The sequence below is a fragment of the Drosophila albomicans genome, chromosome 3 (genome assembly GCF_009650485.2).
Source record: "Drosophila albomicans strain 15112-1751.03 chromosome 3, ASM965048v2, whole genome shotgun sequence".
NCBI classification, from domain to species: Eukaryota; Metazoa; Arthropoda; class Insecta; order Diptera; family Drosophilidae; genus Drosophila; species Drosophila albomicans.
In genome coordinates, this window is record NC_047629.2 from 6,348,530 (window position 1) to 6,374,326 (window position 25,797).

Genomic DNA, 25,797 nt, shown 5'->3' on the forward strand with positions numbered 1-25,797 from the left:
ATGACTATTCAAACAAATCTATTTCTAACTTAACAGTACCATATGGAGTTTAACATTGCAGTAACATGGTCTGATTATTTAAACATATCGGTAAAAAAAAAATAAAAAAATAATACAACTAAAAAGCTATTTAAAAAAGTAAACCTATTTCGAAACATAAATTTCTGTCAGTTTGTATTAAATATTTACTTTTAAATGTACAAGTTCTTTTATTTATTCGATAATTATAATTTTATCGCAATTTTAAAGAACATTCGATAAAATGTTAATGTTCTGCCACTGTTATGCCTGCTGAATAGCTGAATGGTCATTCCATAAGTAGTATCGAGTAGCATCGGGCATGGACTAGAAGCATCACAAGGTTTAATTAAGTAAATTTCTTGAAATAAATAGCAACAAAATGGCTACTAATTCGCGTGAACATTGCACCATGCAATGTTTTGTCGTGTTCAATTGATTATTGTTTCCAACACTTGGAATTCTTGATTTAAAAATGTAGAATGCATTTAAAGTGCTGTGCGTCGGCCAAAGTGTACAAAAAAGAAAAAAACAAGTCAATGTCGAGTGTAATATTTACACACATATCGAAATCTAACAAACACAACGCCGTGTGGCTAAATTTATGGCGTGCTAGAGACACGTACAACGCTTGTCATGTTTTGTTTTGGTTTTGCAAAGTTTTCCAGTGAAGAAAGAAAACATATCGCGACACTTGCCGGCTTGTTGCGCCAATAAATTAATCGTTCCGTTTACAGTTTATAACTAGGCAGTCGCAGCCAGCTCCAAAAAACCCAAGCAACAGCAGTGTTCAAGTTTCAGTTAGTGTTACAGTGACGCAATGCTTATCGCGTGCCAATTACAACAAAATCAACAACAACGTCATGGAGAATGAGACAACAAAGTGAAGACGCTCACTCTCCTTCTCTCTGCATGCAAACATAACAGAATACCTGTCTGTCTGCACTTTAAATAATTTCTGGGCCTCTTGTGCGTGTGTGTATTATATATATGCGTGTGTGTATATGCATGTGTGTATATGCATGTGTGTTAGCTATGTTTTCTGCGACACGATAAAAACATAGTAAATATTTATGTTTGGCAAATGAAAGGACGACTCTGTGCGACTCGACCTAGCAACCGTAATTCGCTTCAAGTCCTCTGGTTCCAAATGTCTTTGGGGCTTTGACAATGGCTCGTGGGCCATATACAAGTCATCATAGTAATATTAAGCTCAAACAATTGTGCCAAATTACGACATCAAAATGTGTAAAGAATTGTAGCGGAAACTCTCGCCACCTTAGCTATGTGATAAGCTTTCTACTCATCATTTGCTCCTGTATCTCAAACAGTTGGCAATACAAAAACGGTAAGCGCACAATTTTGTAACTACTTATAGCAGTTTAATAGACATAAAATCAATCGATAGCCAGTTGATGCCGTTTTCATTAATTTGAATGATATTCGATTGGGTCGGGGGAGAGAGGAGTATTCACAAGTTCATTAACACTCCATGTACTCACACACACACATAGATGAAACATGTATTTGTGTACATACGATTCTCAGCAATGTAAGAGAAGAACATGCAGTGAAAGACATTACTCTCTCTCTCTCTTCCTCTAACACACCCACACTCTTTCGTTTTATCTTCATCTCGCTCTGTCTATTTGTGTGTGTAGGTGTTGTAATTGTGGTTTCTGTTGCATTTTTTACGCTCCTCTTTTCAAAACTGTTTGCTAAGCTGCTTTGGCTTGACAACTTTTGCATATCGTAAAGTGCGCAGCATGCAAAATGCAACAAAAACTTTACTACATAATACTTATTATTTGGACTGTAGTATGGCCACTTCACTTGATTGCACATAATTTAAAAGGCTCAACCAAAGAGCCTCCACCTTCACCCCCACTAGAAACGTTAATGAGCAGCAAAGCACAAAAAGCAAGTATGAGTGCTGCAAACGAGCATTCCCGACGAGAACATACTCTGTTAAAGAAATAATATTCAATATGAACTTACTTCTTAAAAGTAACTTTAGCAACTATCTATCTATTTAACATACAAGACGACGTTAAATTTACGATATAACAAATTTTAAAACAAAATTAGACTGTTCTTGAAGGCATCTATTACTGTTAATTTTTTTTGTATTCAATTTAAGTATGATTGCCAAATCTATAATCAAAACTATAATTTCCAAACTTCAGAAAACTTTTGTTATTAATACTTGAATATATTAATTAATTGAATTTAGTTGTCCTCAATCTCAATATGAAGTTATATTCGCTATGGTATACATTGCCAAGTGTAGGGTATAGAAACTTATGTCTTAATAATTCAGTCATTTTAATAACTAATATTGCTGCAGAGTAGACGGACGTAGTACTTTAGACCCTTTATTGCGGTCTTTTAAATATTCACAAAGCTTTGACCATAATTGTGCGGCCCTTGGCTGTATTGGCTTCACTGAAAACTAGCTCTTTGTCAAGTACGCAAATTCTGGTGAGCAATAATGTTCAAATATTTGCAATTGCTTATCAGAATTCGGCGAAAGCCATTACACGGGTATTTCTCCTTTATCTATGAATAGTTTTCTATCTACATGTATGCATATATATTTGTTAATTCTTTTAAATTTTGTTATTAACAAATGTCGATTTTTTTCTTTATGTGCATTGATTTATTTTTTAAGCAAAATTGGTACAGAAGTTGCGAAAGCACTTTAAATATTGATTTTTTTTTAGTGAATACCTTTTTATTGAAAAATAATGTGTTTAATACAAAAGTAGTAGCAAAAAAAAACCATAATCATCATATAACTAAAGATCATATCTTAAACTCTAAACTCTGTCTGAATGGTTAAACAGCAAGTCAGAGTGTACAACGAGTTATTACCATTATTATAAACAAGAAAATTATTTAAGAGAAATGCAAACAGTCTGACGGGTTTAAAGCGAAGCATTTCAGCAGGTATTTAAGTTTTAATATAATTTGCATATTTGTAGGCGCGCACAGGCAACTCTATTTACTCCTTATATACATGCGTGTGTGTGTGTGAGTGTGTGTATGTGTGAGTGGAGGCCAACTTTACACTGCCGTTGGCGTTGGCCAACTAACGAATTAAGCGCAGCATGCACGTACAAAAAAAAAACCAAAACAAAAACAAGACCTTTTTAAGGTTTTTGCTTTACTTGGGCAGGTCCCCAGTGCTAACAAGCTACATCCATATACATACACATATGTAGATACTGCATACACACACATGCACAGATGTGAATGTAGTACGCTTATGTTGTCTAAACTGCGTCTGGCCCCTTCGGTTGCTCGTAGTGGTTTTTGTTGTCTTTTTAGCCACTACTTAAAATGTCTGTGCATTGCCTACCTGCCATCCAGCCTGCCAGGCGGACGGACGGACAGACGGCCTGTACCCTGTTGCGGCCACGGCGTCGACGGCGTCGACATATAAACATGCACATCGTTAAGAGAGACGACCCTTTTTAGCCCAGTCTGCGTTTGCGTCTCCGGTGACTTGTTTGGAGTCGGTCACCCTAGAGCTCACATCTTGCCACGCATACACACAGCCGCACACAGGCACACACACACACACAACACACAGGCACACATACGCAACAACTGTGAGGAATCTGTTTTTGGGCTTGTTTTGCCTTTTTCACTACTCTTTGTTCTTCAGTAATTGCTCTGATGGCCGTTCTTTGTTTTGCTTCGATATTTTTAAAGCCGTTCGATGCTGAAACTTTTTGACTATACTGTTTACTGTGTGATATTGTACATGCAAACACACATACATACATACTCGTATGTGTATGTACGATCGGTTAAAGTTTTTACCCACAGAGTAGTCTCAATTTTCAGCTCAGATTCTGGTTAATTTGAGAGATTTTTTATGCTCTCTGAATATCCAATTTAACTTTATTCCAACATATGTTGTTGTTGATTGTTGTTTGTATAATTTTAACCTGTTGTGCATACTAATTTCTCGAAAGCTCACGAGTCCATGAAGCTCCAGGCAAACTCCACAGCAAACATCAAAGTAATGTGTGCCTGTGGCATAACGAAGATTAAATACTCTATAGATTATTCGTTAGGATGTAATTTACTACTCTACTCTGTCCTCTTCATTTGATCATGAAAGTTTATTTCTTTAAGAAATTCAAATCTTTGAAATTAATATCTATATTAATATCTGTGTATTTTAATGTACATGTTTCTTCATACCTTTCATGATTCATCAATGCTCGTTGTAATCTAACAATACAATGCTCACAGATCCTTTAATATAATTACTTAATATATATGCGAAACCTTAGTTTGAATTATCTTTAAAGTTTAAATTGGTTAATTACTTCTTTTTAAACAAAAACAGTCAACTCAAAAACTCTTCCATTTTGTGGAACTACTTTTTTGCTGAGACGCAAGAAAAGCTTTGTAAAAATGTTTTAGCTGATTATTAAGCGCATCATTAATGGGCTACAAAAGGATTCTCAAACAATTGTCTTTGAGCTCGAAGGTTGTCAAAGGTGCAAGCATGTTGTTGATAGTGGTTTCCGTTTGCTGCTTGCATTAGTTGATTACAGGGTATAATAACAATAACAATACGTCAAAGCAAAACCGGCAGGCAGTTGATACACATGTAAAGGCTGCTTCCTCAAAGGAAAGCCTTGTGAAGAGTTTGTTACAACAACAAAAATAGCGACTACAACGACAACGACAACAACATGCTTAAATGGCAAACACAGTTGGCAGCACCAACCAGCAACAATAACAATAACAACAACGGCTGCACAAACAAATCATTGATGCGCTTTGCGCTTGCATTCGTATGCGTGTGTGTGTAAATCTATCAATGGCCCCATTTGTAATGTATGTACGTACATATGTATGTGTATGTGGTACATTGCTATCTCGCTTGTTTCGCTGGGTCCCTCGTGAAGCGGCACCAGGGCTGCATTCGCAGGCAAGTGCAAAAGCATATCATTCACAATTAATGTGTTGATATACAAATCGTCTTTTGTTTATAATTTATCTCTCAAATTACGCTCAACTAGTTGGTAACGCCGCTTTGAAGCTCTGGGAAATGCTAATTGACGCCAAACCAGGAAAACACACATGTACCTACATATGTAGAGAATGAGAGTGAGAAACAGAGAGAGAGAGAGAGAGAGAACCCAACAAGAATAGCCAAAGAGTGTACCGTTACCCATTATTGCAACATTTGCTTTCGATTCCAACCGCTTTCATTCACTTCCTGCAAACACCATGTCTGTGTGTGTGCGTATTTGTGTAAATATATGCAGTGAATGTCATTAACCCTGCTGACCAATGCATTGGTATCTTAATAATGACATTTATTTGTAATGTGCTAACTTTTACAGCTTAACGCAACATGCCATGTTATAGTATGTAATTACCTCTATATCAATTTGAATTACTCATTCGCCACTTTAAGTACTCTTCAACTGTCTGGCAAACTTTGTTATTCAACTTATTTCCATCGGCTTGCTAGCTTGTATATTTTAATTGCATTAAATTACTACATTTGCCTATAAGGCTAAAGACGCGTCATAAGATCAGATGATTACAATTTTCCTCTTCTAAAGGATAATTTTTGGTTTTCTTTTTATTTCTTAAGTGGTTAATCTTAACGTAATAAAAGTTGTAGTATTCAGATTTCATTCAATAAAAAATGTATTTTTTTAGTATGTATAGTATTATAAAAAACTTTGAATTATTCTTAATAATTACCATTTCCGTAATTACTAATTAGCCGCAGCTAATGCGCTAATTAAATGGAAAAGATTGACAAACGAATGGAAAAAGTAAAGAAATCGTAAAGAGAGGAGATTTCAGACATTAATCAAAACATTTATCGCTGAGCATAAACTAAACGTAAAGCACAATCTCTTATCCAAAAGCTAAAGCAAGCATAATTATTATGAAGATTACGAGCCAAGATCGATAAGATCGTCTCCAAGACCCAACTTCGACTTTAACTCGGTCGCTTCTTAACGAGCCTTAACACAAGGTGTCAGATGGAGGCAACGGCAACATGTTAAATCATTTGCTTAACTTTGTTCTTCCTGGGTTTTATGTTCTTTTCTTTTCTTTTTTGTTTTTTTTTTTTTATTTTATTTTGTTGGTTTGTTGTTTTTGCTGTTTTCTGCTCGACTACCTGGGGTTCAACGGGTTACCGCATAAATTTTGACAAAAGGTGCCCAAAGGCAGATACTACAACAATAAGATATTTATATGAATTTTATTCGCTGTCTGACTCTCTGTTTGCCTTTAAGTGTGTCTGTGTTAACAAGATGAAAACAATATTTAAACCAAAATCTCCATACACAAAAAAGAAACAACAAATGACTATTGTATTTGTCTATTGTAATAAAAACCAAACAGCATTTTTTGAACGAAAATGCGAATTTATTTCATATTTTATTTGCATGTGAAAAGCATGTGTATCTGTATACTATCTGTATATAAATTGGATATTCCGTAATACATATGGTAATAAGCACAGTGATCACTCGGAAACTATTTTAAAGATTTAAATCCGTACAAAAAGTCTCTGCGGATTCTTTGCTGTCGTTTTCAACTCTCGAGTGTTTACTGTCGTCAATCTTTTGACTTAATTGCAGCATTTTGATGATCTAAGTTCACTTTTGTTATGTTAAGTAAATGGCGTCTGACAATAAATTGCGTTGAAGGCAATTTTATTGTCACCTCTCGAGACCATAAAACGTTACCCACTGTTAAGTATAGTAATTAATATCTAAGTATGTAATTAATGCATACTTAAATTCTGAAATTTATAACCTTTATTTACATTTGAATCGCAAAAAAGAAATCGATTCCAAACGATTGGCAGATTTTGCTCAGTTTTTAACTCATTTGGAACAGTCTAGATGAGTGCAACTTATTTTATATACCTATTTAATTGTTTTTGTTGGTTTCAAATTTCTTTAAGGAATTGAATTAAATTTGAAATCAAGTTTATTTATTTCGATGACTGTTTTACTTAATAATCTTGAATACTTTGGAGGTAAACTCATTAAGTTGTGAGGCTATAAAATATTTTACAAAATAATTGAGAAAACTTTAAACAATGTACAAAGCGTATCACTTTATGTTCCTGCCATATGGTTGAAGCATCTCAACAGTTGTTATCGTTAAATAATAATAAACAGCATTACTATATAATTTAACTGCCATAGTAACGAGCTGCAAGGGATACTTCCATAACGTATAGGATGTTATAAGGTATCTTCAACAGGCTGAAAATAATTATTCTTGCATGTTTTGTTGTTTGGGGCTCTTCGAGGGGCCCGCATTCATTGTGCTGTGCTGTGCTGTGCTGCCTCCAACTAATACATTAAGCTCGGGCAGTCAGCAAGCCAAGCAGACAGGCAATGTTCAGGGCCTGCAATCTTGATGGGGCTACAGTTTATGGCCGAGCGGAGAACTGCAGCAGCTACTATCAAAACGAAACGAGACGAAACGCGAAAGCGCGAGTGGATACATATATTGCCACAAAATTAACCAGGCAAACATTTGACGGCACTACAGTGATCACTTGCTAACGTAAAAATGTTGTTAATTTCTTTGATTTAATGCTCGCTCTAAATCCATTTACATCATCATCATAATTGATTCTTGCATGCAATGATTATATACATTTCGATACAAATTCTTTTCATTAGTAATAATGTATTGGCACATCCTTTTTGAATACCAAAAAATGTGCAATTATCTGTAATATGCAATTAAACTAATATGTATGTTAATGTAATGTATTGGCACATCCATTTTGAATACCAAAAAATGTGCAATTATCTGTAATATGCAATTAAACTAATATGTATGTTAATGTAATGTATTGGCACATTCATTTTGAATACCAACAAATTTGCAATTATCTGCAATATGCAACTAAACTAATCTGTATGTTAAATTGAAACTTGTTCGTTAAAAAATTTTACAATATTTTTGTTTAGTTAATAACAGGTAAACTTATCAGCCTTAATGCGTTTAACTAAAAATTGTTCATAATAAATTAAAATAGTGCCATTACAAGCAATGCAGTTTAGCTAAAAAATTGATATTTGCAATGTGGAAATAAATGATAGAAGAATGCACAGCTACTTTTTATTATTACATTAATTTGTGATCCATTTAATAGATATCCAATTTCTTGATAGCGAGAGTTCACTGTGGTAGCAAATAAGTAACAGCAGCGGAAAAATATTAACACAATATTTTGCACACGAATGGCAACTTGAGCTGAGTTGTTCGCTGAGCTGCCTCTGCTGCGCTGAGCTGCGGCTGTCGAGGCTGGGGCAGCGGTTGTGGCTGCTGCTGCTGCTGCAACTTCTGGCCAACCCACATCGTTATCATAATATGAATTGTGGTGCCTAGACCTGGCCATGGTTCAAACTAGTTGCAGTTGCTGCTGTTGTTGTTGAAAAATGTGTATGTGTGGGCGGGGTGCAGATTGCTGATGCTGATGTTGATGCTGCCATAGCTGTTGCTGTTGCTGCTGCTGCTGCTGCAGATGTAGTTGTGGCATGAGGCAAGAGGCAGCAGCACTGAAGCCTCGTTATGTGCATGTGCTTGGCTGGATGCCCTACTCTGGTCTGGTCTAGGCTGGGGTGGCGATGTGGCGATGCCACTCCACGTTGCCTACTGCACCATCAGCAGAACTTTATGCGCTGACTAGGCTCAAGCTACCACCAGTTGTCGGAGTTTGCATAGCATTCCTCCCCCCTTTTGCCCCGTCACGTATTTGGCACAAGTATTTAATTAGAAAGCACTTTAAAGCATTTGAATTTAAAACAACAACAGCAGAACCAGAACAGGAAATGTAAATTGAAAAGACAGCGAGCACAGGGTATCTGGTATTCGAGCATGCCCACTTGAACGACAGCAAACCTCCTCAGGTCCCCTGAAGCGTAAACGAGAAGCTGAGTTTTGGCAAGTCTTTGTGAACGTGCAAATTGCATGCTGTGCAAGTTAATAGCCTTTGGAAGAGTAGACAGCGCAGACATGGCGAGGGGTAATGGAAGAACTAAGAGAGAGAACGAAATGGTGAAGAAGAGGAGAAGATAAGAGGCAACGGGAAGTGGCTGCTAACGAGTTGAGTCCACGCTTCGTGAATGCTTGCCAAAATGGAAATGGCGAAGAAGAGGGGAGCAGAACGAGGGAAAGAGAGAGAGGGAGAGAGAGTCACTCGAACATGGAGGCTTAGCTCTGGGCCCAAGATTAGATCAACACATTGGCTCGGCTGCCTCTTCAGACTGTACAAAATACATTTGAATGTCTCGTCATGCAAATGGAAATGTCATCGACTGGCGAAGTCTCTGCCTTTTAGCATTTTACAATTTAGCATTTACCATTAACCATTCACCATTTATCATTGTAATATTATTTTGAAGATATTAAATAAAACATGAAGCACGCTCACACAAACAATGCCCATGAAAACATAACAACATCCTGGCCAGCCACATTCTGACCGTTGCCGCCCCCTTTGGTTGAACTCCTTCCTCCCTCCTCTGCATCTGGCTCCCCTTCTGGCTCTTAAAAGCTCTGCCTGGTTTGCCCCTTTTGGGCAAAGTTGCCTTTTCCACTTTTGAGTTGTTCGCAGCTGCAATTTTTTCGATGGTTTCGCATTGTTGATGATGTTTGCATGATAAGAGGCAGCTTCGCATCCCAGCCAACTTCAGATCAATCTTAAAGCTGCGACTTTTGTGTACCCTGTAAAATATAAAAAATAAATTATGTTGAATCTTTCCTGCATTGCACTCTGATGTGTTTTCTTCCTTCCTTCCCTTTTAGCCTTCACCACTAAGTTGATTTGCCTTAAGGGAAAGAGTTTCCTGAAATTTGCAAATGCCCCACAATATTATTATTCAGTGAACAAGACTGTAAAGTCATTAAAATTATCAGTACCATTGTGTAGTGAGATAGCCCATTTCTTTATCGAAAGCATACAATAAACACGACTATTAATTAAAGAATTTCAATAATCTTAATGTTATTTCATACACATATATGTTGGCATGAAGCCCAGGCAATCGTGTTATGGCTTAATTTGGTAGCAAACTTAATGTTATTTACCATGTTCGTTTGGCTTGTTAACAGACCCATAAAGTTGATGATGTACGCACACTTGTGGCCAGCTCTGGACGAGACCAGAAGTCAGTTTATCGGACAGGGACAGCCCGCCGCCTCTTCCATGTTTATTTTGAACCTTTTTAAATGTTAATGCAGACCTTGGTCGACTATGTGCCTCTCGCTCCTCTTCGCGTAATATTGTTGTTGTTGTTTGAGGTTTTTGCAATGATGTTTTTGTTATGGCTTGTGTTGCATTTTAAACGCGATTGCCTTCTGCCTGCTGATGAGGGATCCAGAAACAAGTTGATGAGCAGCACCCAGGCAAGAGCTGTCTTTAAAACAGTCACTTCACGGAGTGAACTGGACGCCATAGAAATTCGTCATAACTGTTTAAAGCTATAAAGATAAAATAGTAAATGTATATGTACATATGTTGTAATCAAAAGGCTTTTCTATTAGTTTCATTTACAATATAATTGAATATACATAATTCCTGCCTTTCTGGTTGGTTTTTGTCTTTAATATTACTGACCACCTTTTAACCGGCACAACACAATCTCCATGCCCACTCTGTGGTGGCAGCCTAACTGTGGATCATATCCTCGACACCTGTCCAAATTTAAAGAGCATTAGGGTTTCCGAGTTTGGTTCCCAGATACCTTTACACCTCCTACAAATCCCTTCAAATGATAATATTATGAAAATGTACAATTTTATAATGTAAACTAAATGTAAGGTATTATAAGTACCGACAGTTTTTTCGAGTTGAAGGCCCCAGCTGCCAGTACTCTCTTCTCTATTTAAATGTAGTATTAAATACTAGATTTAATATAATAAATAAATAAATATTACTGACATTAAGTATAGACTTTTGAGACATTGGTCTAGACTCTAGACCTGATGAATGTTAACCATGGCAAGCAAGCAAATGCGAATTAAAAAGTTGTCCAAAAGTTTGCTTTGTAATTATAAAAGTTTTAGTATTTGCAACGAAAGTCCACCGCAAGAAACAAAGTTTAAGCATAAAAGTTGCAAAAAAGGCGACCGAGTCGAAACAGAACAAAATGCACTTTGCATTTTCCACCTTTTGCTGCCAAAAAAAAAAAAAAAAACAAATTAATAATGTGTACCAAAAAATTATGTATAATATAAGAAAGTTACTTTACCGTAAGAAAGAGAAATAAGTATTGTCAAAGTTATGGACTTTGTTGATGCGAAAATTATTGTGGGGCTAACAATTACTCAACAATTAAGATTAGTTGAAGTAATTAAATATACTCAAAAAGAAAAGAATCAGGAATAGATTTGGGAAATTACCAAACGCCAAACCACTGACAAATTTTCACCCTGTAAAGAAAGTAAATACTTATTGTTAGTCTCAACGAAAGAGACAATTCTGGAAATACAAAAATAGTTTTTTGAATTTTCACTAGACTTTAATTTTTAAATATTTCAGAGAAAGTATAACTCTATGGCTCATAAAACATATTGTATTCTGACAATTGCAAATCTATCGATTTTGCGTTGGATTTACTAATTAATAAAATGAATTACTCTCAAGTATTGTAGCTTTTTTAAGGTAATTCCAACTTTAATACTCGTTGTGTCTCCTTCTCTAGAGCGCAGAGCACATTGTTAAATAAGTTTGCGGGGGAAGTTTTTGCAGTCAGTTTATGTGCACTGCGCCATTTTGTCTTTCAATCCGTCCAGCAAATAGAACAACAACGGGGGCTTAAATAATGGAAATTGCAGGAACGTTGGGTAGGCAACTAACGGGCGGGCAGAAGAGGAGGAGGGCTTGTTGACTAGTTGGCAGGCAGGCAGGCATACAGGTCTCTCTCTTGTTGAGGACCACGAGCAGGACCAGAACGGGAACGACAAGCGCTGTCCTTTCTGGCTGACTGTCTGCTTGACGGCTGGTTGCCTATTTAGCTAGCCAAGCTCTCAACACATTTAAATAGCTGAGAACTTCCGTTGTAACTAGCGCAGAGCCGGAGACAGGCACGACACCACTAGCATTGCCTCGACCCAACTGGCACCAGGCTCAGCTCCAGTTCAGTTCAGTTCGGTTCAGTTCTAGTTGCAGCTGTAGCTGCAGCATAATGCGACCACTCAGCGAGACTGGAGTGGTTGGCTGCTCTGTTCTGTTCTGTTCTGGGGAGTAGAGTGGAGTGGAAGAAGGGGGCATGGCTGCTACGAGAGACGGACTAGGTTGCAAATGCAATGCTCACACAAAGTTTTGTTACCTCAACGTATCCCGTTGCAACAATAACGCTACTTGCACCCATTTAGCATTAAATGTTGTTATTGTAATTACGGTTGCTGCCACTGGCAATTGGACCCTGCCAACTGTAAACTGAAACTGCTGGCGTTGACTCGTTCACCTGAATTAAGTCAGAACAAGCCCAAGCAAGATCCGCTGCCAATCCCAAAGGCTGCGCATCCGTTGAGCATCCACTAATTGCAACGTGCTGCTTTGCACACCTTCAAATTGAGCAATTTATTAACTTTACACAATATAAGATGATATGTAATTGGTTTTCCAGAAGCGTGCCACACTAATTGTGCTTGCCAAAATCCAATTAATCTGTTTAGTGCCGATTGTACAAATAAACATTTTCAATGAATTTCTGTGCTGTGTTTAATCTTTATTATTATTGCGTGACTCATACAAAAGTTTTAACAAGCTGTGGTCTACTGATCTATTATTTGTATTCAAAAAGATTTACTATTTTTATACCCGCTACCCATAGGGTATTATAAGCCGGTAAGGGTATTATAACTAACAGGAAATGTATGTAACAGGTAGAACGAGGCATCTCCGACCCTATAAAGTATATATATTCTTGATCATCGTCAACAGCCGAGACGATCTAGCCATGTCCGTCTGTCCGTATGAAACACTGGATCTCAGAGACTATAAGACAGCATTTGTTATGTTTGCACGCAGATCAAGTTTGTTTCAAATTTTTGCCACGCCCACTTCCGCCCCCGCAAATCAAAAAAATCGAACAACAATTCAATAGTTTTAAAGCTAGTGTTGTGAATTTTGGTATTACAATAATTACTATAGTAGTTATGATTCCTGAAAATTTGGTTGAGATCAGATACAAATTGTGGAAGTTATTAATAAAATACTTTTGTATGGGCAAAAACGCCTACTTACTAGGGGTCTGAGTTGCTTTGGCCGACACATGGTATGGCACATTGTGCCGTCTATGGTATATTTTGAATGGTGTACTATATCGATATATATACCATTTGGTATATTTTTAGTATTTTTAAAAAAATATTTTTGCCTTTGTCGAGCACACTCGACTGTAACTTTCTTACTTGTTAAGTCTTTAAAATAAAATTTAAGTTCGTATACCTAACTTTTTACAATTATGCGAGTAACCCAAATTGCAATTAAATGGATTAATATAATAAAGATTGATTGTTTTCGATATCTTCCCACTGCTTCCAAATTGAATATGGACGACTTTTCCAACACATTGAAATATCATAATTGATGGGAATCTCTAATTATAATGAATTTACATTATTTAACAGACAAAAAGCTTTTCATAAAGAAAAAAGTTTTCAATTTCGAAAAACGGTAATTACATAATATAATATCAGACTATGATATCTTCAGCAGCATAACTTTTACCGTTCATATTTTAGCCAACGAACGAATCAGTCAGTCAAGACAAACAACTCTATAAACATATATAACTTAGCTAGATTTTCAACTTTTAAGATGACGTAAACGTTGCGTTAAAAGTATATTGAATTTTGTCAATAATTTGTATTTCTTTAATACATACTTGTCTTGCAGTCGTTACTTCTAATTTGAACTACCTTCGCTCAGTTGCATGTAAGCTGGAAAAGTTTGAAAATTCATAAAGAATTAAATCACTTGCAGCTGCACCGCCCACTTGAAAGCACCACAACACCACCTACAACCAGTTTAACCACTGCAGTGGTGCGTAGTTGTAATTTGCATGTTGTTAACCACTCGACAGTTGACTTGTTGTGTCAGAGGAAGGTGTGCAGAATTTCATATGCATTAGCACAACAAACCGAATGGGGGGAGAATTATAATTGGATTAAGCAAAACGTGGGATCGCATGCAAACAGGATTGAGCACCTAATTGGGATATGCCAAGAGACCGACAGAATGTTGGATTCAGCGGCATAAATAAGAGTCAAAGAGCTAACTGAAGTGGGTGCGGGAATGGTTATAAATTATCGTTTATTGAGCATTGTAGTTGTCGAAGATAGAAGTGATAGGAATATATGTTGAAGAAACTGAATCTCGAGAATAGTTTGCATTATAAAAACTAGTCACAATTAATGATTATTTATTTCCACCTGTTGACTGTTATTATAACTAAATATATATCGTATAATAAATGTGAAAAACTGCTGAATGTCAATATAGTAGAATGTACTTAAAACGTTTACCTCTAATAATAATAGTGAAGAAGTTGCAGACAGACACAGATACGAATATTGTCTTGTTGGTCTTGATCTCTTCCTGCTTTATATATTTATTTTGGCTTTTACTACAGTTCGAAAACTATACTGTATTATGAATAATATTATAATGTTCAAATCCATTGGGTGCGTAACAGAAGAGTATACTTAAATGTGGTTACACCTATTATCTTTAATATATCATTATCAAATTCAAATTAAATATCAGAGCCGGGTGCTAATCCAACTTTTTCGTTTGTTTCGATTTTCAGTGCATGGAGGACCCGTCTCATCCTCGCTGGTTGCTGGAGGTCCCTCCGCTCCAGGACAGTTCATTAACACGCCAGCAACGCTGCTGTTCACCACCCGCCATGACATCCAAGTGGCGAACATAACAAAGCCAACAGGCGGTCCACAAATCGATGTGATTGTCAAGGACTTGGCCGAGGCGATGGCCATTGATTTCTACTACGCCAAGAACCTTGTATGCTGGACAGACTGTGGCCGTGAGAAGATCGAGTGTGCGCAGACGAACTCGACGCTGCCATTGGCCAAGGCGCCCAAGCAAACTGTGATATCGAGCGGTCTGGACAAGCCGGAGGGATTGGCAATCGATTGGTATACGGACAAGATATATTGGACCGATGGCGAGAAGAATCGCATCGAGGTGGCCACACTCGATGGACGCTACCAGAAGGTCCTCTTCTGGACGGAACTCGATCAGCCTCGTGCCATTGCCGTTGTGCCCGCCAAGCGATTGCTCATTTGGACGGACTGGGGCGAGTATCCGAAGATCGAGCGCGCCAGCATGGATGGAGATCCGCTGACTCGCATGACTCTCGTCAAGGATAATGTGTTCTGGCCCAATGGTCTAGCTGTGGACCTGGAAAGCGAGCTTATCTACTGGACTGATGGTAAATTTCGTTTTATCGATGTGATGAAACTAGATGGCAGCAATCGACGCACCATAGTCAACAATCTGAAGTACCCGTTCAGCTTGACGTACTTTAACAATCGTTTATACTGGACGGATTGGCTGCGTGGCTCCCTCAATGCTTTGGATCTGCAGACAAAGGAGCTGAAGGAGCTCATTGATACGCCCAAGGCGCCGAATTCAGTGCGCGCCTGGTCGCCATCGCTGCAACCGTTTGAGGATAATCCCTGCAGTCACAATAATGGCAACTGCTCGCATCTTTGCCTGCTGGCGACCAATGCCCAGGGATACAGCTGCGCCTGTCCCACAGGCGTCAAGCTTCTCTCCTCCAACAGCTGTGCCAACGGCTCGCAGGAGATGCTTTTCATTGTGCAGCGAACGCAGATAAGCAAAATCTCCCTGGACTCGCCCGATTATACGATCTTTCCTCTACCACTGGGTAAGGTTAAGTATGCCATAGCCATTGATTACGACCCGGTGGATGAGCACATTTACTGGTCTGATGTGGAGGCTTATACGATAAGACGTTCCCATGCGGATGGCAGTGGAATTACAGACTTTGTTACCTCCGAGGTGCGACACCCCGACGGCCTGGCCCTCGATTGGCTTGCGCGTAATCTATACTGGACAGATACAGTAACGGATCGCATTGAGGTCTGTCGTCTGGATGGTTCCGCACGCAAGGTGCTGATCTATGAGCACTTGGAGGAGCCGCGTGCCATTGCAGTAGCGCCTTCACTTGGTTGGATGTTCTGGAGCGATTGGAACGAGCGCAAGCCCAAGGTTGAACGTGCTTCGCTCGACGGTTCCGAACGAGTGGTGCTTGTCTCTGAGAATCTGGGCTGGCCCAATGGCATTGCCCTGGATATTGAGCATAAGACGATCTATTGGTGTGATGGCAAGACGGACAAGATCGAGGTGGCCAACATGGATGGCTCCGATCGTCGAGTTGTCATTAGTGATAATCTGAAGCATCTGTTCGGTCTGAGCATCTTGGATGATTATCTCTACTGGACAGATTGGCAGAGACGTTCCATCGATCGAGCGCACAAAATCACGGGCAACAATCGCATCGTTGTTGTCGATCAGTACCCCGATCTTATGGGTCTAAAGGTGACACGACTGCGCGAGGTGCGGGGACAGAATGCGTGTGCAGTGCGGAATGGAGGTTGCTCGCATCTTTGCCTGAATCGCCCGCGTGATTACGTCTGCCGTTGTGCCATTGACTACGAGCTGTCCAACGATAAACGCACTTGTGTGGTGCCAGCTGCGTTCCTGTTGTTCTCGCGCCAGGAGCACATCGGACGCATCTCCATCGAATACAACGAGGGCAACCACAATGACGAACGCATTCCATTTAAGGATGTACGGGATGCGCATGCCTTGGATGTCTCGGTGGCTGAGCGTCGAATCTATTGGACGGATCAGAAGACCAAATGTATATTTCGCGCCTTCCTCAACGGTTCCTATGTGCAACGCATCGTCGACTCGGGTCTGATTGGTCCCGAGGGTTTTGCTGTCGATTGGCTGGGACATAACATCTACTGGGCTGATGCGGAGGCGCGTCGCATTGAGGTGGCTCGACTCGATGGCAGCAGTCGTCGCGTGCTGCTCTGGAAGGGCGTCGAGGAGCCACGCTCACTTGTGCTGGAGCCACGACGTGGCTACATGTACTGGGCGGAGTTGCCATCGGATTCCATACGTCGCGCAGCTATGGACGGCAGCGAGCTGCAGACGATTATAGCGAATGCCAATAATGTGGTTGGGTTGACCTTTGACCAGGATACCAGACGTCTCTACTGGTCAACCCAACAGCGTCCGACGATAGAGTGCGCCGACTGGGATGGCAAGCGGCGTCAGGTGCTGGTCAGCAGTGACATGGTTGAACCGTACGCTATCTCGCTGTACCAGGACTATGTCTACTGGAGTGACTGGAATACGGGAGACATTGAGCGTGTTCACAAGGTAACCGGGCAGAATCGCAGCCTAGTTCACTCGGGCATGACGTACATCACCTCATTGCTGGTCTTTAACGACAAACGGCAGACAGGAGTGAACTCCTGCAAGATCAACAATGGCGGCTGCTCCCATTTGTGCCTGGCACAACCGAGTCGACGTGGCATGACTTGTGCGTGTCCCACACACTATCAGCTCGCCAAGGATGGTATCTCATGCATTCCGCCACGTAACTACATTATATTCAGCCAGCGCAACAGCTTCGGCAGACTGCTGCCCAATGCCACCGACTGTCCCAATGTCCCGCTGCCAGTGTCAGGAAAGAATATTCGCGCCGTCGACTACGATCCCATTACGCATCATATTTACTGGGTAAGTGACAGATTCGATCTTAGTATACCGTGTCTGACCTTTATTCTCGATAGATCGAAGGACGTAGTCACAGCATTAAACGGTCCCTGGCCAACGGCACCAAGGTGAACGTTTTAGTCAACAGCGGTCAACCATTTGACATTGCTATCGATATTATTGGACGATTGCTGTTCTGGACGTGCTCTTACTCCAACAGCATTAATGTGACCAGGTGAGACTTTTTTACTACAAATAGTAGTGTAAATGAGATGTCTGTTTGCCTTCAAAATCGTCGTCATCTTAATAAGACGAAACTGTACTAATTTGTTGTAGCAATCTTTAAGTTTGCTCTACATTTTAGCCACTTTTCCTTCTAATTTTATTAATTTTAGTCTCTTGCATCGATTACTTGCAAGTTTTATTGAATGACTTTCCGTCCATTCACAGTTTCCTTGGGGACCCGATTGGTGTCATTGACACCGGCGACTCGGAAAAGCCGCGCAACATTGCCGTGCATGCAATGAAGCGTCTTCTCTTCTGGTCGGATGTGGGCAATCATCAAGCCATAATTCGAGCGCGCGTCGATGGCAACGAGCGAATGGTGCTGGCCTTTAAGCTGGAGGGAGTCACAACCCTTGCGCTAGATCAGCAATCGGATATGATTTACTACGCACACGGCAAGCGTATCGACGCCATGGACATCAACGGCAAGAATGTGTAAGTAGATTTGAAGTAGTCAAACAAATTTCTTCTGAAGGATGATTAGACAGAATATTTGACTAATTCGTTTAAATCCGGCATAACACATTTATTAAACTTGCATTATTTTGCTTACAGCAAAACACTCGTGTCCATGCACATCTCGCAGGTGATTAACATTGCAGCATTGGGCGGCTTCGTCTATTGGCTGGACGACAAGACAGGTGTGGAACGTGTGACGGTGACTGGGGAGCGACGTTCGGCTGAATTGCAGCGTCTCCCACAGATCACGGACATACGTGCTGTTTGGACACCAGATGCGAAGCTGCTCAGGAATCACACTTGCCTGCACAGTCGCACAAAGTGCTCGCACATTTGCGTAGCTTCTTCAGATGGCTTAACGCACTCGAGAGACATTTGCTCGTGCCCCAAGCATCTGATGCTGCTGGAGGATAAGGAGAACTGTGGTGCACTGCCCGCCTGTGGACCGGATCACTTCACTTGTGCCGCGCCTGTGGCCAGCGATATGAACAAGGACTGCATACCAGCATCGTGGCGCTGCGACGGTCAAAAGGATTGCCCCGACAAGTCAGACGAGGTGGGCTGTCCCTCGTGCCGGGCGGATCAGTTTAGCTGCCAGTCGGGCGAGTGCATCGACAAGTCGCTTGTCTGCGACGGCACCACTAACTGTGCCAACGGTCACGACGAAGCCGACTGTTGCAAGCGACCCGGCGAGTTTCAATGCCCCACCAGCAAGGTGAATATTGTTTGAATACATATATTTTTGCTTGTACTAAATTCAGACTCTTCCCCCTTAGCTCTGCATATCTTCTGCTCTGCTCTGCGATGGCTGGGAGAACTGTGCCGATGGTGGCGACGAGTCCATCGATATTTGCCAGCAGCGCAGCATGGCGCCTGCATCGGATAAGCGCGCCTTTATGATATTGATCGGCGCCACCATGGTCATAATTTTCTCCATCGTTTACTTGCTCCAATTCTGTCGCACACGCATTGGCAAAAGCCGCACAGAGCCCAAGGATGATCAGGCATCGGATCCACTTTCGCCATCGACGCTTAGCAAATCGCAGCGCGTTTCGAAGATTGCCTCCGTAGCGGATGCGGTACGAATGTCGACGCTTAACTCGCGCAACAGCATGAACTCGTATGATCGCAATCATATAACTGGTGCCTCCAGTTCTACAACCAATGGCAGCAGCATGGTCGCCTATCCGATAAATCCGCCACCATCGCCAGCAACACGTTCGCGTCGTCCGTATCGGCACTACAAGATCATCAATCAGCCGCCGCCACCTACGCCATGCTCCACAGATATTTGCGATGAATCCGACTCGAATTATACGAGTAAATCTAATAGCAATAATAGTAATGGTGGCGCCACTAAACTGTCATCGAGCTCGGCAGCCGCCTGCCTGCAATATGGCTACGATAGTGAACCGTATCCGCCACCTCCGACGCCACGCTCGCATTATCACAGCGATGCGCGTATTGTGCCGGAGTCATCATGCCCGCCATCGCCATCCTCCCGCAGCTCCACCTACTTTTCGCCGCTGCCGCCGCCACCGTCACCGGTGCAATCTCCAAGTCGCGGATTCACGTAACATTTTGAATTCCACTTGTAAGGAAGGAAAGAAGCCGTGAAGCATTTTATAGCATTATTTATCGCAGTCCAACCTGCTGCTCGTGCTAACTATTGTACATACTTGTGTATGCTTAATTTGTTTTCTTTAACCAATTGTATTATTATGACACTATTTGGTTAGCAATGGGCCAAAAAACGTATCGGCGCGTGTAAATAGATTAAACTTAATTATGTAATTCTATTTTTATATCTAAAAATGTATGTTTTCCGATCTCGTTAAGTATCATTTGCCGGACGAAAGTAATTGTTAATAGCAACAAAACAAACACGAAAAGTTCGCCAATAATAGACTGCAAGTTTTTAAGCATTTCGATTAGATATTAAAGTCAAACGAATTAATCATACAAAATACCGTAACAAATGTAACAAATATGCAAATTGAACTTATTCCGCGTGCCAAATTTTCTAAATACACAACATATGTTTATTTATTTCTAGCCAATATACATATACATATGTATATGTATGTACATGTATTCGTCATTTATATATACATATCTATACTAAACATACATATATATGTATTTTGAGAACGTTTAACACTTTGTTTATACTTATTTCGATTTGTAAGTGTAAATAGCCAATTGATTAGTATTACCAATTAAGCAATATCGACGAAATGTGCAGCTAATTTAATTGTAATCTAATTGTTATAAACACCAAAAAGTGCCTCAGTAATATTGCGTGTGTTTTATTGTTTAATTCTTGACAACAACAAACAAATCGATGATAATTCTTTAATAGAAATACGAGAGAATCAATAAATAGTTATCCAAATACATGCGCTTAAGTGCATGTGTAGTTTTGCAATATTTAAACATACATATTTATAGTTAATATAATTGTATAATTAAACCAACCATATAAGCATACAAACCCATTATTTTTTCAAATATAAAAGAGCAGTATTTTATAACATATCCAACAGCTTTTTTATGATCAAAAGGACTTAATGGTGTATCTCCAACATCGTTTCATTGATTATCATCCTATAGAATCTATAATTATATGCAGAGCCTTTTTCAGATATAAAGTTTGCTATACTCATTTCATTCTTTCTAGATAGAAAATCATTTCAAACAAAATATTTTCAATAGTCATGAACCTTCTTTTGTCGGTTAAGAAACCATCGATTTTTTAATGGAATACAAAATTATCCATTTTTAGAAATCGTTTAATTAAAGAAAATTTCTTTACAATTTATTTTATACAAGTACAGTACTACTTCTCCATAAGGAAACTTATTCATTTTCTAAATCTACCAAACAAAATATTACTAATTTTTTCAAGTGTAGTATTCTTTATCCATACCTAACTTTGAATCTCTGATTTTATTGAGTTTCTTGACTGTCTAGCTCGAAATGCAATATACATATTTAGTAATAGCGGCTGGGTACGTTGGTCGCAACAACCCTTCAGCGGAATTTGGTAATTAGCGTAATAATCGAAATCCAATTTTGTGTATCATCAGTACAATCAGAGTTCTTGGGATTTGAAAGGTGCAACTGAAGCCAGTATACTATCATCATTGGAACTGTTTGCTTCCCTTGACTTTCGGAATTCAATGCCCAACAATTGGCATCGCAAGTTACTGGATAGACTACTGCTGCTGGGCTGCTATTATGCCATCTTTATTGGCACATTGAGCAGTGTCGTGGATTACGAGAGGCAGCGCATTTACTCGAAACAATGGTTCACCGTGTGCGCTTACATCAGCAACATTGTGATCCTGGCTAGCCTGCCAATGCTCGCCATGTTTTTGACGTCCTGGGATTCGAGTTTTCAGGATAATATGATTATACTACACACGGATCGATGGATGGTCATGACACGAATACTGCTAATGGTGATCATCATTGTTTTTCGCCGGAAACGCGAGCGTGTCTTTTTGCAACTAACACGCTGGATTTTTAAGTTGGACAAGCGCTTTGTTCGCTCTTGGTTGCCTACGACAGCAGCAACTAATCGCCAACTGGACTGCATCCACTTAATCAAGCTGGGGACCATGATAATACAGTCCGTATTTGTATTCGTTGCAAGTCTGTACTTTGCCCAGGAACTAAACTACCGGAAGGTCGCTCAAATGGTATATGTGACCACCGCACTAAGTGTCATCCACAGCACATTCTTTCAGTACTTTACGGTATTGATGAAGCTGCTCTTCCGCTTCAAAAATCTCAATCTGCAACTGGAATCACATTACTACAGTTTGCGTCGAAGGGAGACCCTTTGCCTTTTACGATTGCGCGACGGCATCAATCCAGTGCTACAGCTGAGCTTATTTACGATATCAGATCTGCAATCGTTGGCTCAAGAGCATTATCATATCACGGCCTTAACTCGCTATTTGTCCGTGTACCTCAAGTTCATGACATTGGGTGTTGTCCTCTGGAATCTCTTTCAGAACATTCTGTATGGTATATATATCTTCTTTGCGTTGGACGGCAAAGAGCATCAAGAATCACGCAATTGGTTGGCTGTCGTAGGACTAACAGTGCTCTACGCCATGCTTTATGTGGATCTCTATTTATTCTACTGGAGCTGTGAGGCAATCACCTCAGCGTATCGTCGCACCACACAGCTGCTGCAATTGTTCAATACGTTGAAGCTATCGAAGGCTTTGTCACAGCAGCTGGAAACATTTGCCCTGCAATTGACCACAAAACCTCTTTTCATTGGTGCCAGCGGTTTATACACGCTAAATCACGCCAGCTTCCTGGCTCTGTTTGTCTATATACAGCGCACTATACTCATACTCTTACAATTCGAGTTTGAGCGTCGTCTAAAGCTGCTGCGTCAAGATTTGGCCGTTGAGTGGACTGCAGACATTGAGGATTTCATTGTGGAATATGAGCTTTAGATTGTACCCAACAACGCGATAATCAAAGAACTTCAAAGTGTACAATTTAAAAATGTAAGACAAATTTGATATACAGTAAATATCGATTATATGTTTCGGATATAATTAGCAACTAAATTGCAAAATAAATAAAAATATATTATTATCAGTTTCTTCGCAGTTTAGTGAGGAAAAATGATTATTAATCTTATCATCATTCGTTGAATACAATTATGTATTCATACAAGTTCGACTCTTGATTGGAAACAGGAACATATAATTAATATTCATTGTATTTACAATACAAATTCGCCTTTTAAATTACTATGTACACTTGTTTGCAGTTTACCTGAAATACAACTCGAGACTTTAAAATCCGTAGTGGTCTTTATTTGCCAAAATATTTACTGTGTCTACAGTCTCTTGCCACTTTGAGCAGAATTAAATTTATTTTTTCTTCTTTTACAAAATTTCACGACCTCTTAGACTTCCAGATTTGGGCTAGTCTACATTTGCCAGACGATTTCATTTACCAGGCATAGTTGTCAAAATGGCATTTTGAAATAAAAAAAAAAAAAATTATCACAAGCAGAAGCAATTGTGAAAAGTCGACTTTCCATTGGAAGCGTTTGAAATGTTAGATTGCCTAAAATGTAAAAACTCACATTAGAACATCATTTCGCATTTTGTTCCATATTTGCAGTGACGGATTGTCAAATGTGAAATGTATATATGATGCTCACATAGTGGAAAGAGGCTGGGATTTTTACTTATTTCTAAAAGTACACAATAATGCATTAATAATTTATAAGCGCATATTTACAAATTCTACTTAAATGTTGTCATAGTCTTCGTCTAATTCAAATAGCGATTCAGTGATTGGCGCTGGTGCCGATGAGGCCTTTGGAATGATTGGAGTAGTTTTGCTCTTTCCACCGATACAGTTGACAGACGATGCAATTTTAGAGATTGAGTTATTGTTACCACCAACACTGACACTGACACTGGTATTGTCCTCCGACAGCAAGCCGTAGCAGATCTTTGCAGTCGGCTGGCTGATTGTTGTGCCCGCCGCTACAATATTTGTTAGATCAATGTTTATAACTGGGGCTGCAATATCAAAGTTAAATGTCGTATCCGCTGCTGCGCTGCCGCTATCCGCCGCATCCGCTGTAGTTGTTGTCGTTGGCATTTGCACGTTGCTATAATCGATCTTGACAATTGGCTTGCTCAGCACATCGTAGCTGCAGATCGGTGCAGGTATGGCAGTTTCTGGCGTTTGCATTTGCATTTGTCTACTACTACTATTGTAGTGGACACTGTTATTGTTGCTGCTGTTTGGCGGCCTGCCGCGTGGAGTGTATGCAGGCGTGGATTCGGAGCGTGCCAATTTGGCGGGTAAGGGCCTCGCTTGCTGCTGGATTTGTGCCAAGGCTGCTGTCTGCATTATAACTGACGGAGTGGGGGCTGGTGGTGGGTTATGGTGACGTTTCAGGCCAACGCCGTTTAAGCTTACAGATCGCACATAAGTGTTACTGCTATTATTGCTGTTGCTATTGCCGTTGTGGTGCAATCCGCGTAACGAAGTCGATGGCAGGCTTAGGTCATAGGGAGTATCTGAGTCAGGATATTGCTCCTCTGAGCTGTGCACATCGTCCTCATTATAGTTGCACGCCTCCTCCGCCACACTGATATCTGGTATATTCCGCACCAGCTCTTTCAAGAAGTCGAAACGCTGCTCCGACATTATGCACTGTTTCATATGGGATGGCGAAAGAGTTTTCGCATTACGTGATGTTGTTATGCGCAATGTTTTGGTCAAAAGTGACTCCACGAAGAGCTCCAGAGTTCGTGATATTATAATGGGCACCGCCTGTGCAACTTTTCCAACTTCCTCATCACTCTGCATGATTTTCTTGATGCGACCCTGCCACAAATAGAAGCAACATAAGCATTAATGTTAATCGTCATAGTAGTACAAGCGTGCTTACTGCTTATAGCATAATCACACAACTGATAAACTGTTTGGGTATCGCGAAACACGCACAGCAGATTTATTGATGGAAAGGAAGTGGATGTAAAATATCTGTGAGCACGCTACTTACAGCTGGAAATCGTGCATTGTACTTTTTCTTCTTTGACGGCATTTCTACTCTGTCCAATGCAATATCGAAATTAATGCGATATTACTTAAACAAAAGTTTTTGGAAACAAATTTATTGCTCGCTTGTTTTTTTACACAAGAACAGTTCCTAATAGTTCATTTTATGTGAATGGCAAGACATTCACCTAGAAATTCACCCCAATGTTTGATTTATTTAAAATAAAAAAAACACGCTGCTTCATATATATTATGCAAATGTTATTAAATGATTTTTCACCACGCTGTCTATTTCCGATGAATTAGAATTTAATTTTATAAATCTTTGACTTTTATAAAATCACAGTATCCTTAGCAGTGTGGCAACCTTGTTAATTACGTGAGTGTGACCATTAATGGCATATTAGGACTTTCATCTAATAGCCTATTTCCACTGCACCAAAAAATCTCGGTTTTTTTTCGGTTTTCCTTCGTTCAGGTCGAATGTTACGTTCGCCCAATGTGAAAACCCATAAGAAAAAAGTCAGTTCGAAACGTAAAAAAACTGAGTGCAGTGGAAAAGGGCTATTAGATGTTTTTTTTTTGTTTTGTTTTGTCTAACAAAAATATTCTTCGCAATTTTTGACAATTTAAAGAGTTAATTTGAATTGTAAACTAAAGTTATTGAA

The 25,797-nt window shown here is 39.8% G+C and overlaps 2 protein-coding genes and 1 long non-coding RNA gene across 3 annotated transcripts; 1 reads left to right on the plus strand and 2 right to left on the minus strand.

Annotated features, from left to right (window-relative positions):
- The first annotated feature begins 324 nt into the window (after positions 1-324).
- On the plus strand, positions 325-21,061 carry LOC117567889 (low-density lipoprotein receptor-related protein 6). The gene is made up of 6 exons (XM_034248160.2): positions 325-1,366; positions 14,862-17,851; positions 17,905-18,062; positions 18,278-18,547; positions 18,668-19,286; positions 19,348-21,061. Exons 1-6 carry the CDS (start codon positions 1,189-1,191, stop codon positions 20,146-20,148), a joined length of 5,016 nt encoding a protein of 1,671 aa, XP_034104051.1. The 5' UTR covers positions 325-1,188; the 3' UTR covers positions 20,149-21,061.
- Positions 9,583-10,660, minus strand: LOC127565444 (uncharacterized). Its single transcript, XR_007954745.1, has 3 exons — positions 10,615-10,660; positions 10,132-10,524; positions 9,583-9,768 (listed from the first exon to the last, which is right to left on the minus strand). It is a non-coding gene; the product is annotated as an uncharacterized LOC127565444 (long non-coding RNA).
- A 2,324-nt stretch (positions 21,062-23,385) lies between the features above and the next one.
- On the minus strand, positions 23,386-25,381 carry LOC117570198 (dr1-associated corepressor homolog). Its single transcript, XM_034251685.2, has 2 exons — positions 25,134-25,381; positions 23,386-24,955 (listed from the first exon to the last, which is right to left on the minus strand). Exons 1-2 carry the CDS (start codon positions 25,173-25,175, stop codon positions 23,861-23,863), a joined length of 1,137 nt encoding a protein of 378 aa, XP_034107576.1. The 5' UTR covers positions 25,176-25,381; the 3' UTR covers positions 23,386-23,860.
- Positions 25,382-25,797: the final 416 nt, after the last annotated feature.

Coding starts and splice junctions, on each gene's coding strand:
- LOC117567889 (XM_034248160.2), top strand. CDS start 1,189: ATGGCTCGTGGGCCATATACAAGTCATCATAGTAATATTAAGCTCAAA. Junction 1,367..14,861: donor CAGTTGGCAATACAAAAACG/GTAAGCGCACAA, acceptor TTCGATTTTCAG/TGCATGGAGGACCCGTCTCA. Junction 19,287..19,347: donor TTCAATGCCCCACCAGCAAG/GTGAATATTGTT, acceptor CTTCCCCCTTAG/CTCTGCATATCTTCTGCTCT.
- LOC117570198 (XM_034251685.2), bottom strand. CDS start 25,175: ATGCCGTCAAAGAAGAAAAAGTACAATGCACGATTTCCAGCT. Junction 24,956..25,133: donor ACAATGCACGATTTCCAGCT/GTAAGTAGCGTG, acceptor TATTTGTGGCAG/GGTCGCATCAAGAAAATCAT.